Here is a 20,074-nt window from a genome sequence, read left to right on the forward strand (position 1 = left end):
TAATTTATTATTTAAATATATTTATTTTTATAAAAAAATATGATAGTTTATTATTTCTAAAATACAAACCTTTTAAACATATAAAATATTTTTATTTTCCTTTTAAAAAAATTAATTGAATGTAACTAATGTCATATTATTCATATGTTTAACTGTTTTAGCATAGTTAATTATTAGATAATAGACGTTTTTTAATGTTTCTTTGAAAAGTTTAAGTATTAATTAATAAATATATTCAAATTTTGATAAAACTAGGTAACCTGGAAACCTGTTATTGCAAAATATTTTACTTTTAAGTATTAATTATTGGGAAAATATCGGTAATAGTAAAAAAATTGGGGATAATTTCAAATTTTAGACATGAAAATGGATATTTCCGGGTATAGACATGCATTGCGCGGAGGTAGCTCCGCGGAATCTACTGTAGCTCCGCGGAATGGCAAAATCGTAAATAAATTAGTGTATTAAAAAAAAAAAAAAACTCAAGATCCATTCCGCGGAGCTACAGTGGATTCCGCGGAGCTCCGCGGAGGTAGCTCCGAGGAATGGATCTTCAGTTTTTTTATTATTATTTTTTTTTCAAATCGATTTTTCGGGGTTTATATTCAATCCCCCAACTAATTATTTTCAAGAAAAGATTATGATAGTATGAATTTTTTTTGACAATGTTTCGTAAGAATGTGAGGTGGAAAAAAATTGGTCTTTATAAAAGAATCATTGGAGGAGATTTTTTTTAATCGATTTGAAAAAAAAAAAAAAAAAAAAAAAAAACTGAAGATCCATTCCTCGGAGCTACCTCCGCAGAGCTCCGCGGAATCCACTGTAGCTCCGCGGAATGTATCTTGAGTTTTTTTTTTTTTTTAATACACTAATTTATTTACGATTTTGCCATTCCCGGAGCTCCGCGGAGCTACATCCGCAGAATGCATGTCTATACCCGGAAATATCCATTTTCATGTCTAAAATTTGAAATTATCCCCCATTTTTTTACTGTTACCGGTATTTTCCCTTAATTATTTTCCTTTTAAGGGTTTTTTTGCAAAATATTTGTAAACTTAAGAGTTTTTTCGTAAAAAATAATTCATGGTAACCTGGAACCTGCTATTGTAGGTAAAAAAGACAAAACCGACAAAAAAATGACAAATTTACAGTATATACGAACCAAAAATCTACAAAAAATTAAAGCCGACATTTTCTGCCAAACTTAAATCTTTTTATATGACATTATCCGTAAGTCTTTGCACGCTATCTATCACCTATAGCCTAAAGTGCACAACAAAATGAAGACAATCTCCATGCTTGACACCTCATCCACCTATCTTGCAGCTTTTGAATATTTTACGATTATATATTACTACTATTTACTAGCCTTTACTTTGCACCTCTTTGTTTTCTTCATTTGACCATTGCTTTTACTTGAGACATGCCTTGAACAAATCAAAGATAGCTCATATCAAATGTTTTTGTACGGATTTTCAGCCATCTTCAAAGTCTATCCTAATAAAAGAAAATAACATTGCCACATGTCATCATCTTATTCATGTCACATGGCATTTTATCTATTTTTCCAATTATCTTTAATTCCACTTGGCAAATTCTAATTTTTTTGCTTTTAAATTAAAAAATCCGTAATGAAAATACAATATATCAATTTCCCTGAATTTAAAGAAAGTCAATAACTACTTAAAAGCTCACGTAATTTTTGCAAGGGAGGTATTAATTTCAAATAAACCTTCTTAATTATCATCAACAAAATTCTGTCAATCCCTTTAAAAATAACGTTAATTTGGAGAAACTTTTCAAACATTCCTTCACTCACTTAATTTTTGCAAGGAATGTATCAAACTTTTACATCCTTTCCAAAAATCATTTTTATAAATTACTTTTTATGTATAACTCAATTCTATTCATCTGTTATCACTGTCTCTTGCAATATTGAGTTTACAGCATCGTCTTCTAAAGTTTTGCATCATCACAGTGGAAAATCTTCTTTTCAATCACAGAGTTCAATCCATTCGGTAAGTTTATAAAAAAAACTACTTTTAAATTGTTTGTTTATCTTATGTTTCTTCTTGTGTTTTTTTTTAATGTGTGTGTTGTTTTTTTAACATCTTCTCAATGTGTATGCTTGTGTGTGCGTTAACTGTTTATGTTCATGTGTGTTTGTGTTTAACTGTTTATGTTCCTAAATCAATCCAATATAAAACGCATGATTCTGACTTTTGAGTTTTCATTCCATGTATCAAAATGTGGTAGATGAAAATAGGGGCGTTAAAACGTATGATTAAATGTCTGTAACTCTCTATGTATAAGTTCTGGAGCAACATTGAAGTTGTAAATAAATAAGATGAACAAAGATTTTTTATGTAGACTTTTGTTAAACAGGAGACTTAGAATGAAATAAATTGTCTTATAAAAGCCCCTGTTTTCCATCCTAAGTCCTTGCTTTCAACCTTGGGAATCAAAATTGAAACCATTTACAGCAATATAATTAAAAAAAATTAATTGTTATTCATGTTTTTGTTCAACTATGCTGTTTTAGGTGTTTTCCTACTTATTTGAAAGTTGTTATATTTGTTTCATGTGATGGAATGGAAACAGGAAAAGGAATGGAATACTCTATTATCACTGTTATTGTTTTTTTTTGTTATAATGTAGATTAATTAAAGTGAAAAATACAAATACTTTTTTCTGTCCCCAACTGTTTACTATTTTTGTATGACCAAGGGTCAAAAACGTCATTTTTACATTTTTCTTGGTTGTTTACACATTTGGTACATATTAACCTAAATGTGAATTTGCATACATTCAATCTACTTACAATTCAAAAAAAAAAACATATAAATATTCTTCATAACTTCAGTCGTTTCATTACCCATAGCAGATAACAAACTGAATACCTCTTAGAATCATGATAACATCAGTGCTGTTACAGGTGTTATTAGAAAAAAAAAACTACAAAAAAGGTATGCTTTAATTGGGATGGTTTTTCAAAACAAATATGCTTTTATTATAGCAAAAAAGGAAGTGGTTATATTTTTGTTTTACTATTCCATATTTTGTATTTTGAGCATTGCTGTAGAACTGACTTTGTTTTGCTATTTATTTAAAAGTGGTTATATTTTTTTGGTGTGATGGAATGGAAACAGGAAATATGGAATAGGATGGTCTATTATCACTATTATTGTTGATTTTTTTATGTTTTAATGTTGATTGATTAAAGTGAAAAATACTAATAATTTTTTTTGTCCCCAACTATTTATGATTTTTCTATGAGCAAGGGGCAAAAACGTCATTTTTACAAATCTGTTGGCTATTTAACACGTCTGGTCCATATTGACCTAAATGTCTATTTGCATATCTTCAATCTGCAGAACCGACTTTGTTTTACTGTTTTATGTAAAAAAAAAATGAAAATTCCATTTTATAACAACTTCAAATAAAGTAACTCTCCTCGGAAGATACCGAATACAATTTTTTCCCCTACAATATGGTGAGCCTGTTGAACATCGTATGTTTTGATTATAGTTGTGGGACACTTCTGGTATCTTCGGATTACTCATGTTATGTTTAATACCTTTGTAAACTAATATATTTGTAAATTAATAATTTTTAGTCATTATGATTTCTCTCTAACCTTATTTGACAGTTTTACACATTTGGTACATGATTGACCTAAATGTTTTGTCATTTATGCAATTAAAATGGTGTTTTCTTATGTTCATTACTACATTCTTGCATAGATTAATGGAAAACAGGAAGATTAGCATGATAAGTGAGTTGGCTCTCTCACAAGATGACTATACCATTAAGGTCCGTGTCATCCGTTTGTGGAGACAAACTTCATGGAATCAACAACTTCGTATGATTGGCATGATATTGATGGATGAAATGGTATGTTATAACTTAGGTATGTTAACTTACAATTATATGTATGTGTATTATAACTTACATATTTTATATATCATTACATTTATTGTATGCTTATTAATTAATATTTGATTTTTTATCTTAAGGGCTCAAAAATTGAATGTAATGTGGACAAACCATTTGCATCGCTTCAAGGAAAATCTTTTGAAGAATATGGTGATTACTACATTCATAAACCCACATTAGGGTTAAATGAAGGTGCTATAAAGTTTGTTGACGGTCCACACAAACTCTATTTTCAGTATAACACGAAGGTAACTAAATGCATAGATTTTTGCGGGCCACAGAATTCTTTTGATTTTGCAGACTTCCAACAACTTCATGATAATGCAATAAACCCAAAAATTTCATTTGGTTAGTGCATTTCCTTTCAACCCATTCCTAATGGATTAAAATATTTAAATTTCATTTTTTACACCACAAAAAAACATACTTACATTTTTCCTTTTGTATAATATAGATGTTATTGGAAACGTTTTCCGGTGTTTTCCATTGGAACCTGCAAAGGATAGACAGGAAAAGAAAATCACATTCAAAATGGAGGATTTAGAGTGGGTTTCATTTTTTATACCTATAATTACTCTTTTTATTATATATTTTTTTAGTAATTTTCATTATTTTTTACAGAGGACATGAAGTTTTTGTTACCCTATGGGGAAGGTATGCTGATGAAATTAATGCATATGTCTCTAAGCATACCGGTCATTTTGTATTGCTTATTCAATGTGCTAAGTTGAAGCTTGTCCGAGGTACTTACTTAGTAAATTGTTAATTTGTAATATTTATATTAATAACATATCTATGATATGAATTTGTTAACATGTGGAAAATTATTAAATTTCATTTTCAGATCGTCCTTATGTCAATAACACCTACTTGGCCACAAAACTTTATATTGAAGATGACATTGAGGAGATAACAACTTTCAAAAAAAGGTTATGTGAAATTTCTACATGATTTCTCATTACGTTTTAATGTTTCAATAATATAGAGTTATACTATCTAACATTAATTATCTTAATTAGTTTACAAGCAAAAAAAGGCTCTTTGACTTCCTCGGTTTCACGTACCTCGAGTTCATCCATCATGTATTCACTACATGATGACTTTCTTCAAAAAAACTCTTTTCACCAAATATCCGCTATTCACGAATTGAACGAGGTATATGAATTATTCTTTTTTTATTTAGTTAATTCAACACTTAAATATTTAATACACCTAAATACACCTAATATCATAGGGAGGTTGTGCGGTAATTCTTGGCACAATAAAGATGTTTGAAGATACACGGAACTGGTATTATAATGCTTGCAAACATTGCAAGTCAAAGGTTCAAATAGTTAAGGTTTCAGATGAGACGGTCAATGGCTTGGACCAGTTATAAGAGAAAGAGATTATGGTTTGTACAAATGAAAAGTGCAAGGACAAACTTATTACTGCTGAACCAAGGTGTGTAATAAATATTAACTTAGTATATTATTCTTCAATATTATTATATTTAATTTAAACTTTTAAAATTTTTATGTGTTTTTTTAGTTTTATGATCAAAGTTCGAGTTCAAGGTTTAGTTGGTGTTGTGAGTCTTACGATCTTTGATCGTGAAGTCAGAAATATTCTGAAATTATCTGCTGCTGATTTATTATCAAAATATGAAAGGGTATATGTTTCTTATATGCAATACCATCTTGCTAAATACAACTTAATTTTCACACATTGATTTAATTGTTATTATTTATTAATATATTTTTGTAGTTTGGCAATACAAGTCAGTTTCCTATTGAGTTGAATGCCATGATCGACAAAAAATTGGCTTTCAAGATTGTTGTCAAGACATTTAATGTTTCAAGATTTGGTCGTTCTTACAACATTTCCAAAATAACGGATAATGTTGACATTATTTCTGCTTTGGAGAAAATTGAGAAAAAGAGTAGGATTGAACAGGTAACTATACACCAATTTAATTAATTTAAAACATACATATTTTGAAAATACTATTTCCTAGATTCCTTAACCCAACATACTGTTTTATTTTATCATTAATTTTATAGGACATGGATACTGAATCTGTTAATATAATTGGCTCAGAATTTGCATCTCAAGAAACAGTGGGTTGTAAGGTAAACTACATTACTACATCATTTACTCTTATATATGTTATCCTTTATATTACTAAACAACATTATTTCTTTTTTTATTTAAGGATGATACTTCCCACACTGCTGATAATACTCCTGTGTCGAATATTCCCTCTGGCATATCATCAAGAACAGTCAACAACCTCAATTCACCGCCTACAAGTGCCAAACGTAAACTTGTAGATGTTTACGATCTTGATGATGACGTTTATGAATCAATAACGAAACCTAATGCACCCCGTATTGGAGATGGCAAAGTTGGTGGAACAACAAAATTGTTGATTCCTAAAGTTGAAAAGTGATCCTGTTTATGAAGACAATAACTTCGATCTTTCTTTGCTACTCTATGCTATTTTCTTAGACATTTTTTTAATATTTGGCACTTTTACTTGCATTTTATTTGGGATTTTAATATTTAGTGTTTGGTACACTATGAATATTCATTCGTGTTAGGTTTTACTTTTTCTTTTATTATAAGCAACTTGGATTTGACTCTTTATGGGATCATTATATTGCACTTTATATTTGGACATTACATTCATATTTTCTTCATAATCGTCTTTTATATTTCGGTTAATAAAGGCATTTTTATTAGTAGTCTCTTTCACATCCTACAACAAAATTTAACCGGTCATCCAAATACAAAGAATTTTTTACTCTTATTATTGGATATATATTTAAATCTTCACAACTTTCTTTTACAGTCCATGATTCTTATACATAATTTGACTTGATGTATAAGTAATTTTATGCTACATTTTAAATCTCATAATTTGCATAGTCAATTTTGTTATTTATATCAAATACTAGCCTAAAGCTCGTGTTTTACACGGTTTGACAACTTAAAATATCAAAAGTAGAAATGTTGTATAATGTTATAAATAACAAAAATATAGTCACCACTATGGCCACTATAAGTGATAAAATAATAATTTTATAAATAACAATAGTATAGTCGTATATTACAATTTTCCAAAACTTTTAATTGTGATATGATGCAACAGATGTTTATTTTAAAAAAGGAAGATATTTGTTTTCATGAATTTTAATTTTTCTATCTTTATATAGTAGCTTAATTTATGGAATCCTCATTTACGTTTTTTTTTAAAATTGATTTTATAATGTAAGAAGTTAGTGCCTAATATGCAGGAATTACTATTAGAATGACATAGAGCAATTATAATCATGAACAAATTTGGTCAATCCCTTTCAATATCACGCTAACTTGGGAAACGTTTCAAAGATTGATTCATGACAGCTAAAATTTTGGAATACTCTATAATTTCAAACCAAACTTTGATATCCTTTCCAAAAATAATTTTTATAAATTACTTATTATGTATAACTCATTCTAATTCATATGTTATCACTGTCTCTTGAAATATTGAGTTTATTACAACATCGTGTTCCAAATTTTTGCATAATCACAGTGGAAAATCGTGTTTTCAATCACAATCACAGAGTTCAATCATTTCTGTAAGTTTATAAAAAACTACTTTCAAATTTTTTGTTTATCTTTTGTTTCTTTTTGTGTTTTTTTAATGTGTGCGTTGTTTTTTTAACATCAGTTTATGTTTATCAATGTGTATGTGTGTGTGTACCTGCTTAACAGTTTTTATGTTCCTGTGTGTCCAACTTGATGATGAATTGCAGAACATTACAACTGACCATTCTTTGATAATGAACTACTATACCCTGTTTTCCATCCTAAGTCCTTGCTTTCAACATTGGGATTCAAACTTGAAACCATTTACAGCAATCTAATTAAAAAAATAATTAACTGTTATGCATGTTTCTTTTCAACTGTGTTGTTTTATGTGTTTTCCTACTTATTTGAAAGTGGTTATATTTGGTTTGTGTGATGGAATGGAAACAGGAAAAATAATGGAATGATCTATTATCACTATTATTGTGACTTTTTATTGTTTTGATGTTCATTAATTAAATTGAAAAATACTAATACTTTTTGTTGTCCCCAACTATTTATGATTGATGTATGACCAAGGGTCAAAAGAGTCATTTTTACAATAAAATGTTCACTATTTTGCACATTTGATCCATATTAACCTAAATGTGTTTTTGCATAGATTCAATCTACTTCCAATTAAAAAAAATACATATAAATATACTTGACAACTTCAGTGGTTTCATTAAGCATAGCATGTAAGAAGACAAAAGAATCTTGCTTAACTTTTTTAATGAACGTATATCCATTTTACATAAGGGTATTTTTGTCATTTTCAATGAATCTTTCCGTATCTTTGTCTTATTAATCTCTTAATCTCTTGTGCTGAATCTTATATTAAACCAGGTCAAAAATCGACATTCTGGCAACACATTTGACGGCCTCATCTAAAAAACGGGTTTTCCTTCTCTTTTCTTATTTTTATTATTTATGAAATCCTTCCTTTATTTGTTATATCAAAATGAATATAAATTTTTTTGATGCAAGTATTAATATATATGCTTATCTATATTTTCCTAAATCTTTTAAAATTAAGTTTTTTGATAAAAATCTTATTTTAGTTGTTATGTTAATATACACTTCTTTGTTGGAAGTCTTGATTTTTATTAATGTAAAGTATACAATTCTTAAATATTACCAAATTTTAACTACTATATATTAATCGTATTAATGTCTCCGTTTATTATAATTTTCAATTTTAAATTTTAATGAAATTATTGTCAATATACTTTTTATTACATAATTTTTTTTGTTCTTAAGCTACAAACACGATATGGATTCAAACGAACATAATCAAAGGCGCAGATATAGAAAATTATATTTGGATCAACGAAGATCCAATGTTATGTCCAACTTGTCATTTGGTAATTTTTTATCTACATCTCAATTTACTTTCATATTCAGTAATGTTTTATATGTAACGGCTGTTGAACAAATATTGTTTTATATATTCTGACGTTTTATCTCATATAATCATTGCATTTTCTAATTAGCCATTCTTATTATTATATATTCAATGTAGGTTATTCTCGGCAACATTTATCATCTTCAAACAATTGTACACATATTCGCGATGACAATGAAAATTTGAATCCAAATATATCATCCGCATATCAACATACAAGTTTCCAATCTACTTCAACTTTTAATATTAGAAATGCATTGTCTGATGCTGCTAGAGAGAACAGAAAACTTAGAAAATTATATTTGGATAAGAAAAGATCTAATCATATGTCCACATCATCTAATGGTATATCGTTTTTTATCGGATAGACTAATTTTTATTTTATACTATATTTTTAATCTCACACAATCCTGTGGATCTTAAATATTATTATGTATTACCTACACTCTTTGCTACATTGCAATTAATTAAACATTATTATTTTATAAATCGCTTATATATATATATATATATATATATATATATATATATATATATATATATATATATATATATATATCATTTCTAATTATATCATTAATTTTTTTTTCTTATTATATGTAACTTAGACTTATTTGTATCTGCATTATAACTTACATATTTTATATTATTTTACAGTGCTTTCTAATATAACTACCAACATTCAAACACCTTCATCAACCAAGTTTGTCAATATTGTTGGTAACAATGAAAATGTCAGCCCAACTTTGTCATGTGGATATCATCAAACACGGGTTCAGTCTATTTCGAATATTTATATCGACAGTCCATTGTCGAACAAGGCTAAAGATAAACGAAAAGAAAGGAAAATTTATTTGGATACAAGAAGATCCAATCACATGTCCACCGTACCAATCGGTATATGATATATATCATGCATCTTACTAATTTAATTGTATCCATATAAACTTATTCTAAATAGTGTAATAAGATACTATGTTATTTTACATGTTTCTTAATTGTTCCCTAATTAATACATATTTATATGAACTTATCTTTTATTGATAGGTAATGTTGGTCGTGATCAACAACATTTTCAATATGCTTCTGATTTTTTTACAAGAACTCTGTTGCCCAACATTTCGAATGGTACGACTACGTTTATATTCAACTTACTGTTTGTTACTATATATGGTACACATAAAATAATATGTATTCATTTTTTATTATTTTTTATTTTTTATATATTTACTTTATAAGTTTAATACTAATTGTCATACTTTTATTGTTAGTAAATGCACAATATTCTACCTTGTCCGGTGACATGAGAGCTACGAATTCATCTTCAGTCACTCAAGCTTCTTCCAGCAATTTATCATGCAGAAAACTAAATAGAAAAAGAAAGATTCCAAATATATCTCAGATACCCATTTTGGACCTAACATCAGATGAAGATTTACGTGATCAACAAATCCGTCAACAGTTAATATCAGGTATTGCAAAAGGAAAATATTAATTTTTATTTATAATCCCCTTTTATATTTAAATTATTACTTGTTGCAACATTAAATTATTTCAAAGTTTTACAAATGTTTTTATTAAACAGATTACTTTGACCATGGTGACCAGACATTTGTGTGTACGATGTGTCATGCACAATTATGTACATATGAAGCTCTTAAAGGCAATACTTCCGGAAAGAAAACTTCTTATTCCATGTGTTGTGGTAACGGAAAAGTCGAGCTTCCTTAATTAAAACAAGCTCCAACAAATTATCAAAATCTCTTTCGTAATGTTGATCCAAAAGGAAAAAATTTCATGAAGAATATTCGTCGATTCAATTCGATGTTTTCCTTTACTTCAATGGGTGGAAAAGTTGATTCTTCCATTAATAGGGGCAATGCTCCATATGTTTTCAGACTTAGCGGTCAAAATTACCATTGTATGGGAAGTCTTTTACCTATAGACGGATCCAAACCAAAGTTTTCACAACTATACATATATGATACTGAAAATGAAATAACAAATAGACAACACGCTTTCAGGTATAACTTTATTAATTTTTTTATAAACCATTACTTTTATAATTTTGATATAATTATTTACTTGCTAAATTTTACATATAACCGTTGTTGTTAACAGTACACAGAACGAAGGTTGCACATCAACTTCTCATTCTCTTGATATTGAAATCATTAGATTTTTGAAGGACATGTTGGATTCGACCAATGAGTTGGTTAAGTGTTATAGAATGGCCAGAGACTGTTTTGATGAAAATCCTCATATAGATCTAAAGTTACGTCTTATAGGAAGAAGGCAACAAGATGGAAGGACATGTAACTTACCTACTGCTTCTGAGGTTGCTGCTTTAATTGTTGGTGACATTGGCGATGCAATTGATAATAGAGATATCATCGTAACAACTAAATCAGGAAGTCTACAACGTATAAACGAATTACATCCGGCTTACCTTGGTCTTCAGTACCCACTACTCTTTCCATATGGAGATGATGGATATAGAGTTGATATACCTCACAGGGATGTTGATCCTTCAACTAATACCAAACGTCGTTTCTGTACAATGAGAGAATTCTTTGCTTATAGAATTCAAGACAGAGTTAATGTTTTTTCATTAATTCTTAATTCAAGAAGACTTTTTCAACAATTTCTGGTTGATGCTTATACGATGATTGAAACTGAGAGACTATATTACATACGCAACCAGCAAAAAGTTCTTAGATGCGAATCTTATGAAACTTTAAAAAGTGTACAAAGTCATGGTAATACTGATATTTCCAATGTTGGAAAACGTGTTATCTTGCCTTCTTCTTTTACGGGTGGTGCACGCTACATGATGCAAAACTATTTAGATGCCATGTCGCTTTGTAAGTTTTTTGGATACCCATATTTTTTCATAACCGTAACATGCAATCCAAAATGGCCTGAAATTAAAAGGTTTCTAGCTGACACCACACTTAATCCCGAAGATAGGCCTGATATCCTTTCTAGATTATTCAAAATTAAGTTGGATTCTTTGATTAAAGACTTAAAGAAGAAGAGGTTATTGGGTTTGGTCAAAGCAGGTACCATATATTACAATAATAGTGTTATTAAAATGTTTTTTTTATGTTTTTTATTATCTTATAATATTATATTTATTTAAATATACAGTTGTTTATACGGTGGAGTTTCAAAAGCGCGGTCTGCCTCACGCACATATATGTTTATTCATGCACCCTAATTACAAACTCCCTACTGTTGAACATATTGATCGAGTTATTTCGGCAGAAATTCCAAACAAAGATGATGATCCAGAATTGTACTCACTTGTCAGTGAGTTCATGATGCATGGTCCATGTGGTTCTGATAATCCAAAATGCCCATGCATGAGTGAAAACAAAGTGTTCGAAAAACTTCCCGAAGCCATTCTTGGAGAATACTTCCGTTGATTCAAATGGTTATCCTATGTATAGGAGACGTAATGATGGATCTTTTATAGAAAAGTCAGGTGTTAAGTTAGACAACAGAAGTGTTGTTCCATATCACAAAACCCTTTTGAAACGATATCAAGCTCATATTAATGTTGAGTGGTGCAATCAAGCGGCTTCCATCAAATATTTGTTTAAATATATTAACAAGGGTCCTGATCGGGCTACTGTTGAAGTTGCACAAAACAACAACGGAGGTGATAATGATGATGCTCCGGTTGATGAAATAAAGAACTACTATGATTGTAGGTATTTGTCTGCGTGTGAAGCTTCGTGGCGTATATATGGATTTGATGTTCATTACAGATATCCTTCAGTTGTAAGGCTTCCGTTCCATCTTCCTGGAAAACAAAATGTTGTATACGGAGCAGATGATGATATTGAAGATGTCCTCAACAAACAATCTGTTTCTTCTTCGATGTTCTTATCTTGGATGAGCTGTAATGAACATAATGAGGATGCACGAAAACTTTCTTATGTTGAGTTTCCTACAAAATTTGTATGGAAACAAGAAGATCGTTGTTGGGAGCCAAGAAAGAAAGGGTTTTCTATTGGGAGGATTCACACAGTTTCACCTAATCTCGGTGAAGCATATTTTTTGAGAATTCTTTTAAATAAAGTCAAAGGTCCAAAATCATTTCCAGATATTCGTACAGTTAACGGACAAGTATGTCCTACTTTTAGGGATGCATGTTATGCTCTTGGACTTTTAGAAGATGATAGAGAATATATTGATGCCATCGAGGAAGCAAGTCATTCAGGATATGGTTATTATTTACGGTTTCTATTTGCAACTATGTTAAAGTCTAATAGTTTGTCTAAACCGTGTTATGTTTGGGAAAATACTTGTCAATACTTATCCGATGGAATTCTCTACAATCAACGAATAAGATTAAAGTCTCCAGGTATTATTATTTTTGTCATTCATTACATTTTGTACATTACTTATATAATTTTTAAATGATAAATATACTATTATTTGAAATTTATATGTTTCTTATAAATATTTAAAAGTTTTTTTATACACATTATTTTTATTACGTGATAATTGTCTGTATTTATCTTTTAATAATTAACTCTGCAATTGTATAGGTTTATCCCTTAATGACGATCAACTTAAAAACTTGACGCTATATGAGATTGAAAAAATTCTACTCCAAAACAATTCAAGCCTTAAAGATTTTGTTGGGATGCCTTACCCTGATCATGATTCGATATCTTCTTCAAACAACCGTTTGATTACTGAGGAGTTAGATTTTGATATGAACAGTCTACAACAAGAATCTCATCAACTACTTGATTCATTAACAATTGAACAACGATCAGTTTTTGATGAAATCATGACAGCTGTTAAATAGAAAAAAGGAGGTGTGTTTTTTGTTTATGGCTATGGAGGTACCGGTAAAACTTTTCTTTGGAAGACTTTATCTGCATCTATAAGATCTAAAGGTGATATCGTTTTAAATGTTGCTTCAAGTGGTATTGCTTCATTGTTACTAACCGGAGGTAGAACAGCACACTCACGCTTTATAATTCCTCTAAATCTAACTGAGGATTCCTTTTGTTCTTTTGCACCGGATAGTGATGTAGCCGAATTGTTAAAAAAAACATCTTTGATTATATGGGATGAGGCACCTATGATTCATAAGCATGCATTTGAAGCCTTGGATCGTTCTTTGAAAGATATATTGAGTTGTGATTTTCGTGGAAACTCAAAATTGCCATTTGGAGGAAAAACAATTGTCTTTGGAGGCGATTTTAGACAAATTCTACCAGTTGTTCCTAATGGAAGCAGGCAAGACATTGTGAACGCTTCTTTAAGTTCCTCTTATATTTGGTCAAGTTGCAAAGTCTTAACATTAACAAAAAACATGAGGTTAAGTGTTCTCACATCTGATATTCAAGAAACTGAATCTTTTGCAAAATGGATTTTGGATATAGGAGAAGGAAAAGTTGGTGGTTTGAATGATGGCGAGGCGATTATTGATGTTCCCACAGATCTTCTCATTGTTGATTCAGTTGATCCTATTGGTTCTTTAATTGGATTTGTCTATCCTTCTATTGTTGAAAATGCCAACAATCCGATTTATTTTCAAGAAAGAGCAATCCTCGCACCGAAGAATGAAGTCGTTGAAGAGATTAACGAGCGTTTGTTAAAATTATTTCCAGGAGATCCACAAGAGTATTTAAGTTCAGATACTCTTTCTCATGCTGATTTTGTTCATGATGAAGTTGATGAAACTTTATACTCTCCTGATGTTCTAAATGGTCTTAGACCTTCAGGTATGCCAATTCACAAGTTGGTTTTAAAAGTCGGTGTTCCGGTTATGTTACTAAGGAATATTGATCAGAAATGCGGATTGTGCAATGGCACGAGGTTACGGGTTATTGCATTGGGTAAACGTGTTATAGAAGCTGAAATAATATCTGGAAGTAATATCAGAAACCGTACGTTTATTCCAAGAATGTCTTTGACGCCTTCGGATAAAAGGATTCCTTTCATATTTCAAAGACGACAATTTCCACTGGCTGTATGTTTTGCAATGACAATAAATAAAAGTCAAGGACAGTCACTATCGAGGGTGGGGTTGTTTTTGAGACAACCAGTATTCACTCATGGACAGTTGTATGTTGCATTGTCGAGAGTTAAAAGTAAAGCTGGATTAAAGATATTAATTTTAGATAAAGATGGTAAACTTACCAACACGACATCTAATGTTGTATTTAAGGAAGTCTTTGGAAATTTGTAATTCATAAAAATAGGTGTCAATATTTTAATAGTTGTTTTTATTATTATACATTAACTTTACTTACTTATTCATCATTTTGTTTTTTTATATGTAGCAAATTTTAATTAATTTGTGTTTAATGTTTACATCATTATTGTCGTCGTCATTTTACAAATATGTATCATTTTATTAGGGTCGATATATTGAAATAGTAACTTTATTCATTATAGGATTTTGTATTTATGTAAAATTATTACAAAAAAACATGTAATTCTTGACAATTTATATTAATTTTCTAATAAAAACTCGTGTAATACACGGGTCTCACACCTAGTTTTTAATAAATATCGGTAATATCACACAAAATAAAACAATTTGCAGCTTTAAAATATGGGAGCCATGCTTTCTTGCTTTTCTTTTGAACTCTCCATGCTTTGTACGAAGCTAGCCTATAGATGATAGTCACCTTAAATTACATGCATGCCATCCCATACCATGCATTAATTATTTCATGCATATCCCCTTTTTCATAACGTGACCATGGCTCTCTCCTCTTAATTTTAATTCAGTATTTCTGATAACCTTTTTGATGTAGAGACAACTCACAAGTGTTCTCACCTTTCTCTAATTTGTACACTATCATGATAAAAAAAATTAAGACCATCAAATTTTTTTCTATGGCATCAACTCCCACAAAATTTTGTCTACATTAACACCATGCGTGACTTCATCCATGCTTAAACCATTTCCATTCGAAGGCATTTTCTAGTTTATCTACATAATTAATTTTAAAAAACAAAACTTATATAAAAACAGGTCATTTTCAAGTTGTAATTCCTAACCTTAACTTGCTTGTTTAATTTTGTGTTGTGTCATGTCGTGTTAACCCTTTAGTTAAATTGTAACATCCCGACTCTCAGGTATAATATTTATATATTTATTTTGGGATTGAGTGAGTGACTCGATGAGTTGTGTGCCCGACTCGTCGAGTAGGGTTGGTTTGGTCGCGTGGGTTTAATGACCAACTCGACGAGTCAGAGAGCCGACTCGTCGAGTTGGCGATGGGTGAGGAAACCCTAAATCCCCGGGTTTGTGTCCTATTAAAGGGCCTTAAGCCCTCATTTCCGCCTCACCAGCCACCTTACATCCTTGAGAGAAACCCTAATCGTCCACTTGAGCTAGAGAGTGAGAGAGAAGCTAATCTTGTGATTATTAGTGCACTTTTGAAGGAGAAGTGGAGAACATCTAAGCTTGGATCAAGAGGAGGCTTTGGATCTAGAGGTTCATCAGGGTTTTGCTTCAATTGAAGGTAAAAAGATGCTAACTTGATCATTTTCTTATGAGATCTTGGTTTAGGGAATTTTCTAGGGTTTCCCCCATCCTTTTTGTGTCATTGAGTCCCTTGAGCATGATTTGAGGTTGAAACCTCATATCTGGATTATGGGAGGTCTTGTGAGTCCAAAGACCCGAACTTCATTGAGCTAGAGACAAGATCTTGTGCATCTAACCCTTGTTGGAGCTTGTATTGGCACTATGGAGCAAATATGTCATGCATGGACGTAAAGATCAAAGCTTCACGTGACATTCGAACCTTAGGAGACTAGATCTAGAGTTTGGCGTGGTGGATCTGCCTTAGAACGTCTGAATGAGAATACAGACTGAATGGACTCGCCGAGTCAAGGAGCTGAATCGACGAGTCGGCTAGGGTTTTCCTCGATAAATCAGGACAAGGGAAACTCAGCGAGTGGATGAGACAACTCGACGAGTTAAGTTGGTTTTCGCGATGTTCTGAGGAACAATGGGGACTCGGCGAGTCACATAGGTGCACTTGGCGAGTCAGGTCAACATGGTAGTTGCTCGAGTGTTGACTTCTGTTGACTTTAGGGTTTGGTCAAGGCAGGGATTATGGGGACCATGGAAGGGTAAAATGGTCTTTTACCCATCCCAGGAGTTAAAGAGGGACTATCATGAGTTTATTTAGAGTTGTAATCTTTAAGTGTTAATTACAGATGTTTATTACACGTAGGCGGGGGTTAGACTGTTCGAGGGGTATTCAGTTTCCTTGCTTGCTTACGAGGTGAGTCTTCTCACTATACTTACCTAGTATGGTAACCTTTGTGTGACCGGAGGGTCTTACGTGCTTATATTGAGTATTGTGATATCCTGCATTATGTCTTTGTGATTTATGTTGTGTATTATTCTGAGCTTACTGAGTTAGGATCGGAGGGTCCATCCGAGTTATGGGATCGGAGGGTTCCACTGAGACACATTGATCGGAGGGTCTTATCTGAGTATAGCCATGAGAGGATAATGAGCTATGTGTGGTATTTTGGGGAACTCACTAAGCTTTGTGTTTACCATGTTATGTGTTATGTGTTTCAGATACTTCTCAGGATCACGGGAAGGCGTCGGCTTGATTATACACACCGATTCGAGACTATGTGGATGATTATGGGATAGTGACATTTTATGTGGATGTGTGTTGATACTTGAGACAATTATGTTTTTGAGAAATATATTATGAGTTTTTATGTGTTTTAAAAATGACAAAAAATTTGGTTTGAAAATTTACGTTGTTACAAGTTGGTATCAAAGCCTTGGTTTGAGAGATTCGAGTGTACTTTCGGGTATGTCTGAACTCAAACTGAGGATTTGAGAAAAAATTTCAAAAGAAATGATTTTTCTAAAATGACAAAGGATTTTAAGAGAAAACGACTTGGAGCAGTGTGTACAATCAGCCAGAGCCTGAACGGTGATTTCCCAAAATACCCTTACTTATTTGTGTTATGAGATATTAGTGATGCATGCTAGAGAATAGGCTGAGTAATTCATGTTTAGGGCTAGAAATGCCTGATTTGTGATGCCTTAGCCTAGGAGTTGCTGCAATCTGCTATGTGCCTTGAGTATGTGCTGAGTAAGAGTGTCTAGCAGGGATCACTTAGAGAGAGAGTCTCAGTCGAGAGATAATCTAGGAGAGATACCTAGATGAGCATATGAGAGATCTACTGAGAGGGTAGTCTGTTATTCGTGAGAGTTAGAGTACTTGTGAACTGGGATCCTAGGAGGAGGACTTGGGGTGATTATAGGTTGGTGTGGAAGGTAGTACTGGGCCCGTACTACTGAAGGCACCGAATATGTATGTAGCCCAAGTAAGAATCCTTAGGGTAGTAAGGAGCATGTAGGGGCGGGAATCGAGTGTGAGTATTGTCGAGCAAGTCTCTGATATTTTTTTTTGTGTTGTGTTTCAGAGACATCATGGTGGGTACGCGCCACACCCCCGAGAGCAGTGGTACTAGTGACGAGGAGATCCACAGGGTCCTCCATGAGGAGGTGGCCGCAGCTATTCGAGAGGCGATACCGGAGATGTTTGGGTCTATTAAGACAACCCTGATCGAGACTTTTGATGAGCGGTATGCCGTTGTTACTGAGGCCGCTGCTGCTGCAGCTACCACAGCTGTTGTCGCTGCCAGGCCATAAGGAGGTGACTCATTGTTGTTTCGGGAGTTCAGCAACACGAAGCCACCAGAGTTTGATGGGACGCAGGATCTGATTGCTGCTAAGAGATGGATCTATGATATTGAGGGTTGCTTTTACACGCGTTCGTGCCCAGAGCATTTGAGAGTTCGGTTTGTGCTGAACCAGCTTCGCTTGGGAGCGAAGGACTGGTGGAAGTTTGTGACAACCAGTTTTACTCCTACAGACCATGCTGCAGTGACGTGGGAGAGGTTTACTTAGCTGTTTCGAGACGAGTTTGTTCCCCAAGTGGAGAGGGAACGGTTGGCCCAGGAGTTTCTGTCTATCAAGCAGAAGATAGAAACTATAACTGAGATTTCGAGGATGTTTCATGAGAGAGCATTGTTTTGCCCTGAACATGTGTCTACCAAGCAGGCACGTGTGAGTCGATATTTGAGCATACTGAGGAGGGATATACGGGAGTTCGTGGTGAACTCGTCATACAGGACATTGGCTGAGCTTCAAACCAATGCCAGGCGGAGAGAGATAGAGCTTGAGTTGCAGGCGAGGGAGGAGAGAGAGTCCCATGGGAGGGAACGAAGACCAGTGCAGTCGCAGCCGGCGACGAAGCGGGCAAAGCCCGCTGATGCCAGAGTTGGGGACCAGAAAGGCCACACTTGTGGTAAGTGCGGCAAGAGTCACGAGGGATCATGTCAGGCAGGGATTTTCTACAAATGTGGCAAGGAGGGGCACATGACGAAGGATTGCCCCAAGGGGTTTGCAGTCTGCTTTCACTGCAACCAGACCGGCCATCGGAACGCCGAGTGCCCTCAGCTCATTTAGGGATCAACTCAGGGTTCTGCACCTGCTGCTTTGCGTGCTACTGATAGTCGGCCGGTGAAGGCCGAGGATCCGAGGGCTCGTGGGAGAGCTTTTCAGCTGACAACGGAGGAGGTCCGCGCAGCACCTGATGTCGTGGCCGGTACGTATTTCCTTATTTATTTTATTTTGAGATTTATTGTGCTTATTTTGTGCTGTATTAGGTACTTTTCTTGTGAGTTCTGTACCTACTTTGGTGTTATTTGACTCGGGTGCGAGTTGATCCTTCGTGTCCTTGGCTTTTAGTCGTCATATCAGTATCCGACATGAGGCTTTGAGTCGACCTCTGAGGGTTTCTATAGCCGACGAGCATGCAGTTTTCGCTACTAATGTATTCCGAGGATGTCTGCTAGAGATTTTTGGTGTTGAGTTTCTGATAGACCTGGTACCTATCGCGATGGGTGATGTCTGTGTCATAGTGGGCATAGACTGCTTGAGTTGGTTTGGAGCTATGATCGACTGTGAGCGTCAGATGGTGACTATACGAGACCCTAGTGGGGGAGTGCTTACGGTGTATGGCGAGGGTACCAGATCTGGATCAGCTTTCTGTTCTGCTGCCAGAGCGAGATAGAGTCTACAACAGCGTTGTATGGGCTTTTTGGCGTATGTGA

The 20,074-nt window shown here is 33.0% G+C and overlaps 2 protein-coding genes across 2 annotated transcripts; both read left to right on the forward strand.

The window, feature by feature from the left end:
- The first annotated feature begins 10,777 nt into the window (after positions 1 to 10,777).
- On the forward strand, positions 10,778 to 12,363 carry LOC145163671 (uncharacterized). The gene is made up of 3 exons (XM_079082476.1): positions 10,778 to 10,959; positions 11,057 to 11,997; positions 12,086 to 12,363. The coding sequence occupies exons 1-3, from the start codon at positions 10,778 to 10,780 to the stop codon at positions 12,361 to 12,363; spliced, it is 1,401 nt and encodes a 466-aa protein (XP_078938602.1).
- A 16-nt stretch (positions 12,364 to 12,379) lies between these two features.
- Positions 12,380 to 15,152, forward strand: LOC145163673 (uncharacterized). The gene is made up of 3 exons (XM_079082477.1): positions 12,380 to 13,307; positions 13,495 to 13,751; positions 13,824 to 15,152. The coding sequence occupies exons 1-3, from the start codon at positions 12,380 to 12,382 to the stop codon at positions 15,150 to 15,152; spliced, it is 2,514 nt and encodes an 837-aa protein (XP_078938603.1).
- The last annotated feature ends 4,922 nt before the right edge of the window (positions 15,153 to 20,074 follow it).

The sequence above is a fragment of the Lactuca virosa genome, chromosome 3 (assembly GCF_052849685.1).
Source record: "Lactuca virosa cultivar CGN04683 chromosome 3, Lactuca_virosa_CGN04683_v6, whole genome shotgun sequence".
Taxonomy (NCBI): domain Eukaryota; kingdom Viridiplantae; phylum Streptophyta; class Magnoliopsida; order Asterales; family Asteraceae; genus Lactuca; species Lactuca virosa.

Bases quoted from the DNA above. Each gene is read 5' to 3' on its own strand.
- LOC145163673 (XM_079082477.1), top strand. From the start codon at position 12,380: ATGTATAGGAGACGTAATGATGGATCTTTTATAGAAAAGTCAGGTGTT. The intron at 13,308-13,494 runs GTATTATTATTT...GCAATTGTATAG, and splicing joins AATAAGATTAAAGTCTCCAG to GTTTATCCCTTAATGACGAT. The intron at 13,752-13,823 runs GTTAAATAGAAA...TTTCTTTGGAAG, and splicing joins TTGATGAAATCATGACAGCT to ACTTTATCTGCATCTATAAG.
- LOC145163671 (XM_079082476.1), top strand. From the start codon at position 10,778: ATGGGTGGAAAAGTTGATTCTTCCATTAATAGGGGCAATGCTCCATAT. The intron at 10,960-11,056 runs GTATAACTTTAT...TGTTGTTAACAG, and splicing joins AATAGACAACACGCTTTCAG to TACACAGAACGAAGGTTGCA. The intron at 11,998-12,085 runs GTACCATATATT...TTAAATATACAG, and splicing joins ATTGGGTTTGGTCAAAGCAG to TTGTTTATACGGTGGAGTTT.